The 19596-nt window shown below is 41.8% G+C and overlaps 1 protein-coding gene across 1 annotated transcript in view; it reads left to right on the plus strand.

Moving 5' to 3' along the window:
- The window catches only part of plppr4b (phospholipid phosphatase related 4b), a 41907-nt gene extending 23101 nt beyond the window's left edge, over positions 1-18806 (plus strand). The window contains exons 5-9 of the mRNA XM_029698455.1: positions 9777-9834; positions 15113-15286; positions 15494-15790; positions 15969-16142; positions 16314-18806. Of these exons, the coding sequence (XP_029554315.1) occupies positions 9777-9834; positions 15113-15286; positions 15494-15790; positions 15969-16142; positions 16314-17423 (1813 nt within the window). The 3' untranslated portion in view covers positions 17424-18806. The remainder of the gene's footprint in view (positions 1-9776; positions 9835-15112; positions 15287-15493; positions 15791-15968; positions 16143-16313) is intronic.
- The last annotated feature ends 790 nt before the right edge of the window (positions 18807-19596 follow it).

Below are 19596 nucleotides of genomic sequence, written 5' to 3' on the forward strand. Positions count from 1 at the left end.
TTACACGGCCGGATAAAAAACGTACCCGATTTAATCTGGTTACTACTCCTGCCCAGTAACTAGAATATGCATATAATTATTGGCTTTGGATAGAAAACATCCTAAAGTTTCTAAAACTGTTTGAATGGTGTCTGTGAGTATAACAGAACTCATATGGCAGGCAAAAACCTGAGAAGATTTCATGCAGGAAGTGGCCTGTCTGACAAGGTGTCGTTCTTCTTGTCTCTGTTTATTGAAGACTCAGGATCTTAGCTGTAACGTGACACTTCCTACGGCTCCCATAGGCTCTCAGAGCCCGGGAAAAAGCTGAACGATATCGAGGTAGCCTCTGGCTGAAACACATTATCGCCTTTGCCAAGTGGCCGATCAGAGGACAAAGGGCTTAGGCGCGTGCCCGAGTCGACCCAGTGATTTATTTTCTGTCGTCTGTTTACCTAATTGCAGATTCCCGGTCGGAATATTATCGCTTTTTTACGAGAAAAATAGCATAAAAATGTATTTTAAACAGCGGTTGACATGCTTCGAAGTACGGTAATGAAATATTTAGAAATCTTTTGTCACGAAATGCGCCGTGCGCGTGACCCTTATTTACCATTCGGATAGTGTCTTGAACGCACGAACAAAACGCCGCTGTTGGAACATAACTATGGATTATTTTGGACTAAACCAACATTTGTTATTGAAGTAGAAGTCCTGGGAGTGCATTCTAACGAAGAACAGGAAAGGTAATCAAACTTTTCTAATAGTAAATCGGAGTTTGGTGAAGGCTAAACTTGCTGGGTGTCTAAATAGCTAGCCCTGTGATGCCGGGCTATCTACTTAGAATATTGCAAAATGTGCTTTCACCGAAAAGCTATTTTAAAATCGGACATATCGAGTGCATAGAGGAGTTCTGTATCTATAATTCTTAAAATAATTGTTATGCTTTTTGTGAACGTTTATCGTGAGTAATTTAGTAAATTGTTAGTAAATTCGCCGGAAGTTTGCGGGGGGTATGCTAGTTCTGAACGTCACATGCTAATGTAAAAAGCTGGTTTTTGATATAAATATGAACTTGATTGAACAAAACATGCATGTATTGTATAACATAATGTCCTAGGTGTGTCATCTGATGAAGATCATCAAAGGTTAGTGCTGCATTTAGCTGTCTTCTGGGTTTTTGTGACATTATATGCTAGCTTGAAAAATGGGTGTCTGATTATTTCTGGCTGGGTACTCTGCTGACATAATCTAATGTTTTGCTTTCGTTGTAAAGCCTTTTTGAAATCGGGGATCTCTGGCATAACGTGACATTTTCTAACGCTCCCATAGGCTCTCAGAAGGCGCCAGAACGTTGAATGATGACTTTGCAGGCCATGGCTGAAAAACAGTAGCGCATTTGGATAGTGGTCGATCTGAGAACAATGAGACTGGGGGCGCGTGCACGAGAAGACTCCATGTTTTCATTTTCAGTCTTTGAATGAAAACAACGACTCCCGGTCGGAATATTATCGCTTTTTTACGAGAAAAATCGCATAAAAATTGATTTTAAACAGCGTTTGACATGCTTCGAAGTACGGTAATGGAATATTTTGATTTTTTTTGTCACGAAACGCGCCGGGCGCGTCACCCTTCGTTACCCTTCGGATAGTGGGTAATAGTAGTCTAGATGTAAGAGGTTAAAATCAATTTTTGAGCAAATTTTCTGAGGCCATGTCCTAAACAGAGTGAAAAAGTAGTGTTGTAAACACAAAGATTTCAAGACTAAAAGTGGTGAAATTATTAAGAGGATCCTTACCCAGAGACACTTGTCTAAATTGATGGGCCATGTGAAATAAATTCTATAACCACCCCCCAGCCACATCTAGCTAAAGTAAGTGGATGTGTCACACATGTGTACTAGACATGTACACATGTTCATGAAATACAATAGATGGCCATAATCACCCCCAGACACACCTGGCTAACTTGTTGGATCATGTAATCATCTGGCGAAGTGGAGTATTTTGTTTAGACATGTAGCTAGCTAGTTTAACAATAAACCATAATCCCAACCCAAAGCTACAATACAAACATATTGTCATAGCTAGCAAACATGCATGAAATGCTGGAGTATGAATCTGCAGGTAGCTAAAGCTAACCAACTAGGTTCGGTGTTAGCTAGCTAGCTAACAGTAGGCTATAACTAGCAATACAAATTACTTTCTGAGTTATAAATTATATTACTACACAGATCATACACATAACGATAGCTAGCGAGCCATCAAGCTAATGCTCGCTAGCTAGCTAACAGTACGCTTTAACTTGATATGAAAATGACTTTGGCAAAATTAGAACGTATAATATCAGAAAATGTAGCTAGACTGTTACCCGTATACATTGATGAATGCTTCATGGCAGCGTGTCTTTTCCATTTGGTTTGTAGTTAGATACAGCTTGTTTGGCCTGTTGTTGTATCAAGCCACTTCGGTTCACACTGAATGTGTGCAGAAAGTAGTCCATCACAACTTTTTCTCACTGATCTTTGTCAATAGCGTCTGCTAAATTATGGGCAGCAATGTTTTTGAGAGTAGTAGCAACACTTTTGCAGTTCTCCAGGGCTAAAGTTATGTCTTTCAAAAAAGCTGCAGTAGTACGGATTATCTACACATACTGAGCAGCTCATGTTATAGACAGAAGCGTGCTACATGGCAGACCAATCCGAACACATCTCTCGGCAAGTCCAGCCCATCCATTATCTCAGCCAGGTTCCTGTCTTTTTCTGTGGCTAAACCAACTAGGCTTGTAATGTAAATGTTTTATTTGTATTTACAGATAGAATATAAGTTTGTTATTATGGCACAGAAAAGTTCACATGTTCCGTTTCTGCCCCAAAACACATTTAGATAAAAAAAAATGAAAATAATGTTCAAATGTCTCTCCTGTAAAGTAGTGACGTGCGACATACGCCTAACTTCTTGAAAGGGGTCACATATGTTCAGACCAGGATAGAGCTGTGTCCAATGTGATACCAAGTAATTTGGTATTTTTTACTTGTTCTACAGGGAACACATCCATTTACAAGTGTAATTGAAGGTCATGAGGCAAGCATATATATTCGACCAAATACAATGCATTTTGTTTAAGAAATGTATTCATGTTAACCCACTCAAACACAGTTCTTAGTTCTTTGCTCAGTACTGTTAGCTCATTATACAGTGTGTTCATGCAGCGCTATACATTATAGTCATCAGCATACATAACCACTCTTGCTTTATTCATTACTGAGGGTAAATCATTAGTCAAGATAGAGTAGAGGAGTGGGCCTAGGCAGGTGTCTTGAGGAACACCACAGTGTAAATCATTGCTGTCCAAAAATAAATTAAAGAAAACTTTTTGCCTTCTCCTTGATAGATAGCTCTCCATCCAGAGCGGCAGACGTAAAACCATAACATTTGAGATACTATCATTCAAAAGGGATATGTTGTGTTCAGTTGTTTCTCGCTACTGTCTCCCCTGAATTGAATTATCGAGGTTTATCTAAAAAATAATCCCATTCTCCTGAAGAGCTGAAGACAGACAGTGCCATTACCCATGGAAGATTAATATGTGTATCTGTGTCTAATATTGTCGTGCCCCTCTTAGTCATTCTAAGACTAATGTATAGCCTTTATGGTCTTATTCATCCTGTGAACAGACAGATGAAACGGACCATTAAATTCAGCCTGCACCATTAAAAGCTCAAAACTGACAGTAGCTCAGGGCATAAACAGTCTCTGTTCCTCTCTGTGACATCCTAGCCCACTGTCTAACAGTCTAACTCTAATGAACTATATAAAGACCCCTAGAAGAGATTGGTACAACAGTTCAATGTTTTTCTTCTCTTTAGTATTCATCTGAAGAGCTGAAGATGGCGCCGATAGACATGGCAGCTCTGCTTCTAGCTCCTAAGCAATTTTGCAGTATTTAAAAAAATGTTTGTGTTATTTCTTATATTATTAGCCTAGAACGTTTTACGTGTTATTACATACAGCCGGAAATAACTTTTGGATATCAAAGCAGCGGTAGCTCCGACCAGAAATAAGACTTTCCTGAATTGGATCCTTGAACTTATCAAATACAAACAGTGCAGTTATGCCCTCCATAAGTCAATCAAACAGGCAAAACGTCAGTACAGAGACAAAGTGGAGTCGCAACTCAACGGTTCAGACACAAGACGTATGTGGCAGGGACTCCAACCTATCCAAAATTACAAAGGGGAAAACAGCCACTTCGCAGACACCGACGTCTTGTTCCCGAACAAGCAAAACACCTTCACCCGTTTTGAGGATAACACAGTGCCAACAACGCAGGCTCCCGAGGACTGTGGGCTTTCATTCTCTATGGCCAATGTGAGTAAGAAATGTAATTAATCGTGTTAACCCTCGAAAGCCTGCTGGCCCAGATGGCATCCCTAGCCACTTCCTCACAGCATGTGCAGACCAGCTGTTTACAGACATATTCAATCTCTCCCTATTCCAGTCTGCTGTCCCCACTTGCTTCAAGATGTCCACCATTGGTGCCGTACCCAAGAAAGTAAAGGCAACTGAACTAAATGACTATCGCTCCGTAGTACTCACTTCTGTCATCATGAAGTGCTTTGAGAGGCTAGTTAAAGATCATATCACCTCCACCTTACCTGACACCCTCGACCCACTTCAATATGCATAGTGCCCCAATAGATCCACAGACGATGCAATCGCCATCGCACTGCACACTGCCCAATCCCATCTGGACAAGAGGAATAGCTATGTAAGAATGCTGTTTATTGACTACACGTCCTCCTTCAACAGCATAGTACCCTCCAAGCTCATCAATAAACTCGGGGCCCTGGGTCTGAAACCTTCCCTGCGCAACTGGTTCCTGGACATCCTGACGGGCCGCACCCCATGTCGTGAATGTAAGAAACAACACAAGGGTGCCTTCTCAGCCCCCTCCTGTAGTCTTTGTTCGCCTATGACTCTGTGGCCACGCAGACCTCCAACTCAATCATCAAGTTTGCAGACGACACAACAGTAGTTGGCCTGATTACCAACAATGATGGGACAGCCTACAGAGAGGAGGTTAGGGCCCCAAAAATAACTTCTCCCTCAACATCAACAAAATTAAGGAACTTATCATGGACTTCAGGAGACAGCAAAGGGAGCACGCCCCCATCGATGGGACCTCAGTGGAGAAGGTAAAAAGCTTAAAGTTCCTCGGCGAAAGCATCACTGACAATTTGAAATGATCCACCAACACAGACAGGGTGGTGAAGAAGGTGCAAAAGCTGAAGCTGAAGAAATTTGGCTCGGCCTGTAAAACCCTCACAAACTTATACAGATGCACAATTGAGAGCATCCTGTCGGGCTGTATCACCGCCTGGTACCGCAACTGCACTGCCTGCAACCGCAGGGCTTTCTAGATGGTGGTGCGGTCTGCCCAATGCATCACTGGGGGCACACTGCCTGCCCTCCAGGACATCTACAGCACCCGATGTCACAGGAAGGCCAAGAAGATCATCAAGGACCTCAGCTACCCGAGCCACAGCCTGTTCACCCCCCCCCCCCCCCACTACCCTGCCCTGAACTTAGTCACTGTCAATAGCTGGCTACCACCCGATCACTCAAACCTGCACCTTAAAGGATGCTACCCTATGTACATAGACATATACCATATATACTGCATTCTAGTTAATGCCATCGTATTCAGCTATTGCTGTACATATACTATTCTATCCTAAGTATTCTACAGATCAGTGGAGGTTGCTGATGGGAGGAAGGCTCATAATAATGTCTGGAACGGAGTAAATGGAATGGCACCCCAAGATCGTCTTCCCAATTAAGGTGGCACCAACCTCCTGTGCTACAGATATACTAAATATTCTATCCACATACTGTCCATAATGTCTATACATCCCATCACACACACACACACACACACACACACACACACACACACACACATATATATATATATATATATATATACTGTATATATGTATATATATTCTCCGGACTCCTAATATTTCTGTATTTTTTTATTAAATTATTTCTCATTTATATGTGTCTGTATTGTTGTGAATTGTTAGATATTACTGCACTGTTGGAGCTAGGAATACAAGCATTTCGCTACACCCGCAATAACATCTGCTAAATATGTGTAGGCGACCAATAAAATTTGATTTGATTTCATACCCCTTGAGTTATTCCACATTTTGTTCTGTTACAGCCTGAAATAAAAATGGATTAAACATAGTTTTTTTCTCACCCATCTACACACAATACCTCATAATGACAAACTGAAAACATGTTTTGATTTTTTTTTGAAAATGTATTTAATATGAAAAATAGAAATATCAAATTTACATAAGTATCCACACCCTTGAGTCAATACTTTGTAGCAAATTTGGCAATGATTACAGCTGTGTCTTTCTGGGTAAGTCTTTAGGAGCTCCGTCAAATGTTCAGGTCTTGCCATAGATTTTCAAGTAGATTTAAGTCAAAACTGTAACTCGGCCACTCAGGAACATTCACTGTCTTCTTGGTAAGCAACTCCAGTGTAGATTTGGCCTTGTGTTTTAGGTTATTGTCCTGCTGAAATGTGAATGCATGTTTTGAAATATTTGAATTCTTTACAGGCTTCCTTATTTTTACTCTCTCAATTAGGCTAGTATTGTTGAGTAACTACAATGTTGTTGATCCATCCTCAGTTTTCTCCTATCATAGCCTTAAACTCTGTAACTGTTTTAAAGTAACCATTGGCCTCATGATGAAATCACTGAGCGGTTGCCCTCCTCTCTGGCAACTGAGTTAGGAAGGGCATCTGTATCTTTGCAGTGAGTGGATGTATTCATTCACCATTCAAAGTGTAATTAATAACTTCACCATGCTCACAGGGATATTCAATGTCTGCTTTTTATTTTTACCCATCTACCAATAGTTGCCCTTCTTTGCGAGGCATTGGAAAATCTCCCTGGTCTTTGTGGTTGAATCTGTGTTTGAAGTTCACTGCTCGACTGAGGGACCTTACAGAGGTCCCTGTGTGGTGGTACCGAGATGAGGTAGTCATTCAAAAATCATGTTAAACACTATTATTGCACACAGAGTGAGTCCATGCAACGTATTATGTGACTTGTTATGCAAGTTTTTACTCCTGACCTTATTTAGGCTTGCCATAACAAAAGGGTTGAATACTTATTGACTCAAGACATCTCATATTTTGATTTGTAATTCATTTGTAAAAATGTCTTAAATCATAACTCCACTTTGACATGATGGGGTATTGTGTGTAGGCCAGTGACAATGAATCTCAATTTAATACATTTTCAATTTAGTCTGTAACACAACAAAATGTGGAAAAAGTCAAGGGGTGCAAATAATACACTGTATACAATGGATTAACCTGTGCTTTTCAATGAGTTACCCCAGTCAAAAAGTGGGTTTTTATGTTGAAAGAAGCTCATGTGCACCTATGAAAGTATATGTTTTATAGTTACAGTGAGGGAAAAAAGTATTTGATCCCTGCTGATTTTGTACGTTTGCCCAGTGACAAAGAAATGATCAGTCTATAATTTTAATTGTAGGTTTATTTGAACAGTGAGAGACAGAATAACAACCAAAAAATCCGGAAAAACACATTTCAAAAATGTTATAAATTGATTGGCATTTTAATGAGGGAAATAAGTATTTGACCCCCTCTCAATCAGAAAGATTTCTGGCTCCCAGGTGTCTTTTATACAGGTAATGAGCTGAGATTAGGAGCACACTCTTAAAGGGAGTGCTCCTAATCTCAGTTTGTTACCTGTATAAAAGACACCTGTCCACAGAAGCAATCAATCAATCAGATTCCAAACTCTCCACCATGGCCAAGACCAAAGAGCTCTCCAAGGATGTCAGGGACAAGATTGTAGACCTACACAAGGCTGGAATGGGCTACAAGACCATCGCCAAGCAGCTTGGTGAGAAGGTGTTAACAGTTGGTGCGATTATTCACAAATGGAAGAAACACAAAAGTACTGTCAATCTCCCTCGGCCTGGGGCTCCATGCAAGATCTCACCTCGTGGAGTTGCAATGATCATGAGAACAGTGAGGAATCAGCCCAGAACTACATGGGAGGATCTTGTCAATGATCTCAAGGCAGCTGGGACAATAGTCACCAATAAAACAATTGGTAACACACTACGCCGTGAAGGACTGAAATCCTGCAGCGCCCGCAAGGTCCCCCTGCTCAAGAAAGCACATATACATGCCCGTCTGAAGTTTGCCAATGAACATCTGAATGATTCAGAGGACAACTGGGTGAAAGTGTTGTGGTCAGATGAGACCAAAATGGAGCTCTTTGACATCAACTCAATTCGCCGTGTTTGGAGGAGGAGGTATGCTGCCTATGACCCCAAGAACACCATCCCCACCGTCAAACATGGAGGTGGAAACATTATGCTTTAGGGGTGTTTTTCTGCTAAGGGGACAGGACAACTTCACCGCATCAAAGGGACGATGGACGGGGCCATGTACCGTCAAATCTTGGTTGAGAACCTCCTTCCCTCAGCCAGGGCATTGAAAATGGGTTGTGGATGGGTATTCCAGCATGACAATGACCCAAAACACACGGCCAAGGCAACAAAGGAGTGGCTCAAGAAAAAGCACATTCAGGTCCTGGAGTGGCCTAGCCAGTCTCCAGACCTTAATCCCATAGAAAATCTGTGGAGGGAGCTGAAGGTTCGAGTTGCCAAACGTCAGCCTCGAAACCTTAATGACTTGGAGAAGATCTGCAAAGAGGAGTGGGACAAAATCCCTCCTGAGATGTGTGCAAACCTGGTGGCCAACTACAAGAAACGTCTGACCTCTGCGATTGCCAACAAGGGTTTTGCCACCAAGTACTAAGTCATGTTTTGCAGGGGTCAAATACTTATTTCCCTCATTAAAATGCAAATCAATTTATAACATTTTTGACATGCGTTTTTCTGGATTTTTCTGTTTTTATTCTGTTATTCTGTTATTCTTGCTCACTGTTCAAATAAACCTACCATTAAAATTATAGACTGATCATTTCTTTGTCAGTGGGCAAACGTACAAAATCAGCAAGGGATCGAATACTTTTTTCCCTCACTGTATGTTACTGGATTGTGTTTTCCAAATTGTTAACGGAGTGTGCAAGGCTGTCATCAGTGCAAACTTATTTGGTTATTACATGATTCCATATGTGTTATTTCATAGTTTTGATGTCTTCACTATTATTCTACAGTGTAGAAAATAGTAAAAATTAAGAAAAACCCTTGAATGAGTAGGTGTGTCCAAACCTTTGACTGGTACTGTGTATGATGTACTGCAGCATTTAGGAATGTTTCAGCTCAACAGAATTCTCTCACCTACTGAACAACCATGCCATAAGATATAATATATTTTTGAGATTGTAAATAAAGAAAGTACCATTGCGCTCTCCCAGATGTTTGGTTGGTGTGTAAAACCCGTGAATTCACGTAACTAATGAAGTTTGATGGGGCCGCACTCAAAGTTATGTCACATAAAGCTTCATTCATTTTCCATGTATTTTTTAAATTTTTACTGCATCGGGATAGCATACACAGCCTTCTTCAGTGTGTAGGTAAATCAAATTAAATCATGAACAACATTTGTAGAGAACACAGATTGTACCTACCTATTTAGTGAGTTTGTTTGATGGTCGTGGCATTAACCTGTGTCCTCCACTGATTTGTAGAGTCAATGTTGGCTCCAACACTAAACTATCTATTTCTGTCCATCCTCTCCTCTTCCCCTCTTTCCCTGTTCCTTTCCAGAAAGTCTTTTCCGTCTCAGCATGCCACACTGGCTTCCTTTGCCGCCGTCTACATCTCTGTGAGTAACCATCATACTCACACAAACACTCTACAGCAGTGGTTCTCAACTGGTATTGCCTCAGGACCCAAATTTAACCAGGTTGTCTCAGTCCTTGATCCAATATTCATATCGCAATTTTATAGTTGTTGTCCAAATACAATCTGGAAAACTGTTTAATGCTATATTGATAGTTAATGTACCAATTAAATGACAAGGGAACAACAGTCCCACTTTTTCATTGTCAATAATTACATTTTCAATAAATAAGGTATTTCTGTTTTTTATTTTGAATACATTTTCAAAAATGTCTAAAAATCAGTTTTTGCTTTGCCATTATGGGGTATTGTGTGTAGATTGATGAGGGTGAAAACACTTTTTAATCAATTTTAGAATAAAGCTGTAACTTAACAAAATATAGAAAAAGTCAAGGGGTCTGAATACTTTCCGAATGCACTGTTATATATATTTGAGAGGGGTGGGTTGGGGTCGTGGTGAAGAACCTACATCTGATTTAGGCTTCCAGACATTTTCCATATATACACAAAGCATATTTCTCACAAATTTTATGCACACATTTCTTTACATCCCTGTTAGTGAGCATTTCTCCTTTGCCAAGATAATCCATCCACCTGACAGGTGTGGCATATCAAGAAGCTGAATAAACAGCATGATGATCACACAGATGCACCTTGTATTGGGGACAATAAAAGGCCACTCTAAAATATGCAGTTTTGTCACACAACACAGTGCCACAGATGTCTCAAGTTTTGAGGGATTATGCAATTGGCATGCTGACTGCAGGAATGTCTACCAAAACTTTTGCCAGAGAATGTAATGTTCATTTCCCTACCATAAGCCGTCTCCAACATCGTTTTTGAGAATTTTGCAGTACGTCCAACCTGCCTCACAACCGCAGACCACGTGTAACCACGCCATCCCAGGACCCCAACATTCGGCTTCTTCACTTGCAGGATTGTCTAAGTTCAGTCACCCAGACAGCTGATGAAAATGTGGGTTTGCACAACTGAAGAATTTCTGCACAAACTGTCAGAAACCGTCTCAGGGAAGCTCATCTGCGTGCTCATTGTCCTCACCAGGGTCTTGACCTGACTGCAGTTCTGCGTCGTAACCAACTTCAGTGTGCAAATGCTCACCTTCGATGGCTGCTGGCACGCTGGAGAAGTGTGCTCTTCACGGATTAATCCCGGTTTCAACTGTACCAGGCAGATGGCAGACTGCGTGTATGGCATCGTGCGGGTGAGCGATTGTCTTATGTCAACGTTGGGAACATGGTGGCGGTGAGGTTATGGTATGGGCAGGCATAAGCTACGGACAACAAACACAATAGCATGTTACCGATGGCAATTTGAATGCACAGCGATACCGTGACGAGATCCTGAGGCCCAATGTCATGCCATTTATCCTCCTGGATTGTTCATTATTTGCCCATTATCCTTTTAAAAATTCTTCAATCTCTGTCAAGTTCATTGTTGATCATCACTAGACAGCCATTTTAAAGGCTTGCCATAGATTTCCAAGCCCATTTTAACTTGACTGTATCTAGGCCACTCAAAAAAATTACATGTCATCTTGGTAAGCAACAAAATCTTGGTAAGCAGTGTATATTTGGTAATTGTCCTGCTGAAAGGTGAATTTATCTCGAGTGTCTGCTGGAAGGAAGACTGAACCAAGATTTCCTCTTGGAGTTTACCTGTGCTTAGCTCTATTCCATTTATTTGTATCTTAAAAAACTCCCTAGTCCTTGCAGATGACAAGCATATGCATAAAATGATGCAGCCACCCCCATGCTTGAAAATATGAAGAGTGGTACTCAGTGATGTGTTTGATTTGTCCCAAAACATAACACTTTGTTTTCAGGACAAAAAGTAAAATGTTTTGCCACATTTTTTGCAGTATTACTTTATTCTGTGCAAGCTTCCTTCATTTATGTTAGTATTGTGGAGTTACTACAATGTTGTTAATCCATCCTCAGTTATATCCTATGACAGCCATTAAACTCTGTAACTGTTTTAAAATCCCCATTGGCCTCATGGTGAAATCCCTGAGCGGTTTCCTTCCTCTCCGGCAACTGAGTTAGGAAGGGCGCCTGTATCTTTTTAGTGACAGGTTGTATTGATACACCATCTAAAGTGTAATAAGTGCACTATACTCAAAGGGATTCTTTTTTATCCATCTACCAATAGGTGCCCTTCTTTGCAAACCATTGGAAACCTCCCTGGTCTTTGCCTTTGAATCTGTGCCTGAAATTCACTGCTCGACTGAGGGACCTTATATATAATCGTATCTGTGGGGTAGAGATGGGGTAGTCATTGTTGAAAAATCATGTTAAACACTATTATTGCGCACAGAGTGAGTCCATGCAACTTATTATGTGACTTGTTAAGCACATTCTTACTCCTGAACTTATTTAGGCTTGCCATAACAAAAGGGTTGAATACTTATTGGCTCAAGACATTTCAGCTTTGGATTTTTAAAATGTGAGCGACCGGCTCGATTTGGTCTTATGTAGCAAAATTTGAAATTGTGTTTTTTACTTTGGATAAAAGTAGAGACTCAGACCTCAAAAATAGTATATCATACACTACAGTTGAGGAACAATGGGAAAGTAATTCTGCTTTGAAAGTTGATAAACTTGTAAAATCACTTTTGAGAAAATGGCCCTTAAATGTTTTGGTACACATACTGGAGAGCTCTTCTTTGTATACACCCATTCAGCTCACTCATCTCTTTAAGGATTCACATGTGAGGCCATGTACTAAACAACCAAAGATTTCAAGACTAAAGGCTGGTTTATACTACGGGTGTGTTTGTAAATTTAATCTGGAGTGCAAGAGTGTTTTCTGGGTGTTTGTAAACTCAGAGCGTTGTCAGATTGTCCATTCATAAATTCAGAGCGTTTCACTCTCGGAGCATTCAGAGCGCACACTGGACGCTCTGGCCAAGGAGTAGGGTTGATTCGAGCATTCTGACCTAACAACAGCAGTGAGGCACCCAAGCTAACTGGCTAATGTTGGCTAACTTGCTAGGTACTTCCAGACACAAATGAGAGAACAGGTCACTCTGATCAGATTCAATGTTAGCTAGCTAACATTAGGCTGTAACTAGCAATACAAATGGCTCTGAGAGATGAATAATGTTACTACACTGAAAAACAAGTTAGCTAGACTCTCTTACCCATATACATGGAGGGATGCTTCACCCTCTCTGTCACGGATGCAATGGTTGCCCTTAGTTTGAAGATGTAACCCGGTCCTCCAGAAAGTGGAGAGCAACACTTTTGCAGTTCTACTACATGATATCTTTCAAAAAAGCCGCATTAGAAAGGATTACCTACACATTCTGACCGGTTCATGTTATAGACAGAAGCGTGCTATATGGCAGACCAATCCAAACTCATCTCTTGGCATGTCCAGCCCATTCATTATCTCAGCCAATCATGGCTAGCGGGAAAGTTCCCACTTTTTCCGTGGCTAAACCAACTTGGCTAATAATTTAACAATTGTATTCATGTGTAAGGGGTGTTTAACTGGCGGCAGAGAAGTCAGACGCAGGAGAGAAATAACTGTGTTTCCAACGGCGCAGTTTATTACAAAAAAAACCCACCAGAAAAACATAATAATAAAAATCAATGGGTAACATAACCCGGCGCACACCAGTACAGACGTACACAAACACTTACAATAAACAATCTCCGACAAGGACATGATGGGAAACAGAGGGTTAAATACACAACATGTAATTCAACCAGGTGTGAAGGAAAACAAGACAAAACCAATGGAAAATGAAAAATGGATCAGTGATGGCTAGAAGGTCGGTGACGTTGACCGCCGAACACCGCCCGAACAAGGAGAGGGACCGACTTCGGCGGAAGTCGTGACATCATATTTACAGATGGCATAGTTTGATATTAAAGCACATGACTGTTCACATGTTCCAAAAGGCATTTCGGCAAAAAAAACGCATTATGATAAATAAAAAAAGGTTTACATTAAAATGGCTCTCCTGTGAAGTATTGACATGCGACATATGCCTAGTTTCCTGAAACGAGTCACAATTAATTTGTAAACATTTCTAAAAACATAATTCCACTTCGACATTACGGGGTATTGAGTGAAAATCAATGACACAAAATCTCAATTTAATCTATTTTAAATTCAGGCTGTAACACAACAAAATGTGGAAAAGTCAAGTGGTGTGAGTACTTTCTGAAGACACCCTAGGTCCACTATGTAGTCACATACAGCACATCCAATACATCACACTGTCATACCAAATAACTATAAAAGTCTCCCATAATCCTCAAGGTTAGACTAACATTTTTTTTTCCTGCACCACTATAGTAGATGAGTCTGTAAACGCTGACAGGCACTAAAGAACTCAAAGCCTCAGGTGCCTGAGGGTAGATGATGCATGCCGCTAGGCTGCATTAGCCACGACTCACAGGAGAGACAGTAGCAGACCTGGGTTCAAATAGTATTTGTTGTATTTCGACAACTTTAGTTACACTTGATCAAGCTTACCTGGTGCATTGGAAACCAAAGGAATAGTGCCAAAAGTGCAAGAAAATAAATAAAACATCTGATACTCCAGGAAGACTATATCAAACGCTGAAAATATTTGAACAAAAATACTATTTGAACCCAGGTCTGAACAGTATCGAGCGCTGGCTGTATCCACAGTAGGGCCTGGCAGTAATAAATCTGCTGTAATAAAGTCGCTCTGAGGGAGAGGATGCTGGATGCTGACTCACAGCTCTGGAACACAACCATACTATACAAATCTAAAGTATATGTCCCAAATGGCACCATATTCCCTACATAGTACACTACTTTTGATCAGAGCTCTATGGGCCATGGTCAAACGTAATGCACAATTATAGGGAATAGGATCCCATTTGGGACGCACACAGTTCCTTCTCATGGGGGAGAGGACATGCAGCAACATCTAGAGCTAAATGAATGTATTTGTATGGAGCTGTGTTGTTTAATGTGCTTAGTTGAAAGGTTTAAATGGAAAGACATGGCAATGTTATTCATTCATGTAGGCCTAGTTGTGGTTTGGAATCTTGCAGACAATGTGGATTGTTCCATAAGGATTTCAGCCACAAGCTAATGTGGCTGAGTCAATTCCAATTGTTGATGATGATGATGATGATGATGACGACCTCAACGACGACAACGATGATGCTGATGATGATGATAATGACATGAACGACGATAATGACAATGATGCTATTGATGATGACAATGCCTTTGTGTCCTTGGTCTGTCTGTAGATGTACTTCAACAGCACGCTTACTGAGTCTTCTAAACTACTGAAGCCTCTGCTGGTCTTCTCCTTCATCATCTGTGCCATCATTTGTGGGCTGACCCGGATCATCCAGTACAAGAACCATGCTATTGATGTCTACCTGGGCTTTCTGCTGGGCGGGGGAATAGCTGTCTACTTAGTATGTTCTGCTGATACTTTCTTAGAGATACTACTTATTATTTGTGTTTTTTGGTAGAAAGACTGTTACAGATAACGCTTTTACTGATGAATAATCATCATTTGATGTACAGTTGCTACAGTACTTGTTTGTTTGAAAGGATTGGACTAAAGAGATTGTGTGTATGAGAGATAATATTGTAAATCTCCGTCTCTCCTCTATCTCCAGGGTCTTTTCGCAGTGGGGAACTTCCAGCCCAGTGAGGATAGCTGCAGCTGTCCTCCTCCCCAGCCCCGCGATCCCTGTCCTTTACCCCACATCAGCCAGGAGGCAATGCGCCATTTACAGGTGAAGAGCTGCAGCGGCAATATGGACGGTCTCTCTACCTCCCACTCCGAGGGCATCCTCCACCATAACCCCCACCACCGAGATCCCTCCTCTGGCTCCCTCACCAACCTGAAGAGGTCCAGTGCTGACGTGGAGGTCATCACCTTGCCCCGCAGCCCCATGGGAAAGGAGAGCATGGTGACTTTGTTCATTTTATTTAATTAGTATGCAGATATTCAACATACTTTATTTACTTTACTCTGTTGGTCTTTCAGTATTTTTACAGGTTCCTAAAAATAGTTATTAAAAACATTTTGCTGTAACATCATTTAAAAAATGATTTTGAATAAATAAGGTTACAAATTGCTGCCCTCAGGTGACGTTCAGCCACACCCTCCCCCGTGTCCACACGCCAGCGATGGATGATGACACACGCCGCAACGCCACCATCCACCACAGTCACCATGCCTCCATGGACTCCTCCCGCTCCAAACAGCTCCTCTCTCAGTGGAAGAGCAAGAATCAAGAGAGCCGAAAGCACTCCCTGCAGGTTAAATAGTTTATACAATTTACAATTGTTGTAGCCTACTAATGATATGCTTTTATAATGCTTGTTTCTTCTCATGTTTAAACACATTGAAACACGTATTTCTGAAATTAAAAAAAGCTATAAAAGTAAATAAATATGTTTTTGTCTTCTTCTTTTTCTTCTTCTTATTAGGTGATGGAGGGTGAGGCGGCGGCCCAGTCACCCCACCACCGGGGGAGCATGGACTCCATGAGGTACAGCTCTGAGCCCTCAGCCGTGGGGATCAACGGGGTCGATCTGCCAACGCAGTATGTGAAGCTAGCCACCGGGGCCAGCACCACACTACCCAGAGACTGCAGCGGCATAACAGGAGGGGCCAGAGTCTCTATGCAGTCCCGACCTGGTTCCTCACAGCTGGTCCATATCCCAGAGGAGACGCATGAGAACTTCAACAACCCCTCGCCCAAGATGGGTGCGGGAGATGTAGGCGCCGGTGAAATATGCAATAGTGGAGCTCATGTGAACTGGGTGAAGGCTGCTGAGAAGGCAACTGCCCCATGCAGGACTATGAATGGCAACCAGCAGCCGCGGATCATGCAGGTGATTGCCATGTCCAAACAGCAGGGTCTGCTCCAGACTCACTCCAAGAGTATGGACGAGGGCTGCATGGACGGCTACACTGGAGGGTCCCTCCGCTACAGATCCCTGAATGAACCAAATCCCATGGGCACGACATGCAGCACGTTGGGCAGCTCCGTGGGCAGCATCTCAGGCAGCACTGGAGCCATCGTGAGGGTGGACGCCCATCCTGAGAACAACAACAACCGCCCCATAGTTCACGCCCCTTCGACGGATATTAGCAGTGGGGGTTCCTGGAAGACCTGGAGGTCCCAGGACCAGTGTGGGGGTGGTGGTATCGGTGGATGCAGCCAGGGCCAGTCATTCGAGCTGAATGACCTGAATAGAGATTCAGAGAGCTGCGAGTCCCTGTCCATGAGGGACGGCTCCATTGGCTCCATAGACAGGAGGAGACATGCAAATCCCACTGCTGCCACCAATACACAGAACGCAGGGGGCGGGGAGCATTCCCTCCACCAACAGCAGGGGATCACCACCATCAGAGTGACCCCAGTAGAGGGGGGTGAGGTCCCCTCAGAGCCCCACTCTGTGGCCTCCAGCCGAGACTCCACACTCCGGAGGAAAGGGAAAGGGAACATCATCCTGATCCCAGAGCGAGGGAACAGCCCGGATAACACCAGGAACGTTTTCTACAAGGGGACTTCATCAACACCCGGTTTGTAGAGGAAGAGCGTTGTCACTTGGCTGTGTCCCAAATGGAACTGTATTCCCTATATAGTACCTGCTTTTGACCAGGACCCATAGGGCTCTGGTCGAAAGTTGTACACTATATAGGAAAGAGGATGCCGTTTGGGATACTGCCCTTGTTCACTTGGATGTTCACAGAATTTTCAAGAAAAGAACAGTCAGTGGGAGGGATTGTTGCACTCTTGGGGATGTTGACCTCTTCCACTGCATCTATGATAAGAGCCAATCCATCGCCAAACGTTGTATCCAGATACATTTTATTAGTCACAAAGCAGGCTTTATTCAGCATGATATTTGTAATTGTTCCCACAAAAGCACAACCTTTTTGGTGTTGTAGAGCGGTTTACTATGTTCTTATGTACTCTAATAGAAACATAATAGCACTGGAATTGTGTCCAATTTGAAATATTTTCAAAAGTGGGTTATCAATGTTTTTGTTTTCCTTTTTTTCCACAAAGTTCAATACTACCCCCTATGTAATGCTTTAGTGGGATATTGCAAAGTCGTGTACCATAACGGTGGAAACGATAATCCTTTAATTGTCTGCATCGTAAATTGTTTTGAACTGTGTGCTAAACCACCCATGCTATTTAGATCAGGGGTGTCAAAATGATTTTTCCCCGTGGGCCGCATTCGGTCTTCAAAAATGTGTTATATTTCCACGCCATCAAAATTTGCAAGACATACTGTAGTCCTCTATCCATCCATTTTGGAATTGTCCATGCTCCCTGACTGTCTGGCTTTTGGGGATTATTAGCAAGCTGGACACAGTCAAGAAACTGTATTAATGTAGGTCCTTTATCATTTCTACACAGTTTTGATTTAGTTTTAGTAATTTAAAGTATATTGAGTTCTTACTCAAACCACCCGCAGGCCGGATTGGACCCCCTCGTGGGGCCGTATGTTTGGCACCCCGGATTTAGATGAAATACTGTGCATAGAGTACAAATAAATAGAGAGAAAATGTGGAACTTGATATAGTTAGAGAACTACATTTTGTATTATTTGCTGTATAGATGCCACATTCCCTAGAGAAAACTGTGTTGATGACCATAAGTGCTTAGCATTCCTACTGTAGCTAAATTAAATATGCTGTGAACTGCACAAAAACTGTGTTTCCTACACCTTTATATTCAATGACCAGGTTGTGTTTGTTCTATCACAATAACACTGTTTGGATTTATTCTACCAACATACTGTACATGATTTTTCATGGTGTCTACATCCCAAATGGCCAACTTAGACTCAGGGGTAGACATAGTACATTCAAATCTGTCTCCCTCCGTTTGGTACAATACTTTACGTTTCGTATGGTATGTATTCATTTGTGTATGTCCATCATCCATATGATATGTTACGAATTGCAATTCGTACAATATGTTACAAATTTGCAATACGTATGATATGTTACGAATTCCAATTTGTTTTGGCTAACATTAGCTAGTTAGCTGGCTAGGTGGCTAACGTTAGCTAGGCTAGGAGATAGGGTTTAATGTTAGGGTTAAGGTTAAGGTTAGGAGTTAGTGTTAGGTGGAAGGGTTAGCTAACATGTTAAGTAGTTGCAAAGTAGCTAAAAAAAATGTAAGTATTTGCAAAGTTGCTAATTAGCGAAAATGCTAAAATTGTCAATATGTGACTCAAACATGCAACCTTTGAGTTGCTAGGCGTTTGCCCTACATGCCGAGCCATCCACCCCAACCAACCTCTGTACATTGGTTTTTGGCTTAAGGAACCTTATCTCTTATGTAACCATACCAACCGTAACATGTACTAATTTGACTTTCACAGGTTTATGTTTACTACAGTATGGTATGTCTAGTGTTTGAGGCTAGGCTGAAATGGCACCTAATTCCTGACATAGTGCACTACTTTTGACCAGGGCCCTAGGGGTCTGGTCAAAAGTAGTGCACTATGTAGGGAATAGGGTGCTATTTGGGACTCAAAAATCTGTGTGTGTGTGTGTGTGTAAACTGTCAGGCAGTTTTTTGGCCAGTTTAAAATGCTCTTTCTACTTTCTTTACACATCTTTCTTAGTAGCATTTGACTCGTAAGCGTTGGGTATCATGACTGGAACTGTCTCTGTAAAGCACTGTGCTTCTCTGTGATATAAGTTACACTGTAGCAGAGGACAGAGGTATTCTGTTCGCTC

Source organism: Salmo trutta, chromosome 2, assembly GCF_901001165.1.
Source record: "Salmo trutta chromosome 2, fSalTru1.1, whole genome shotgun sequence".
NCBI lineage: Eukaryota > Metazoa > Chordata > Actinopteri > Salmoniformes > Salmonidae > Salmo > Salmo trutta.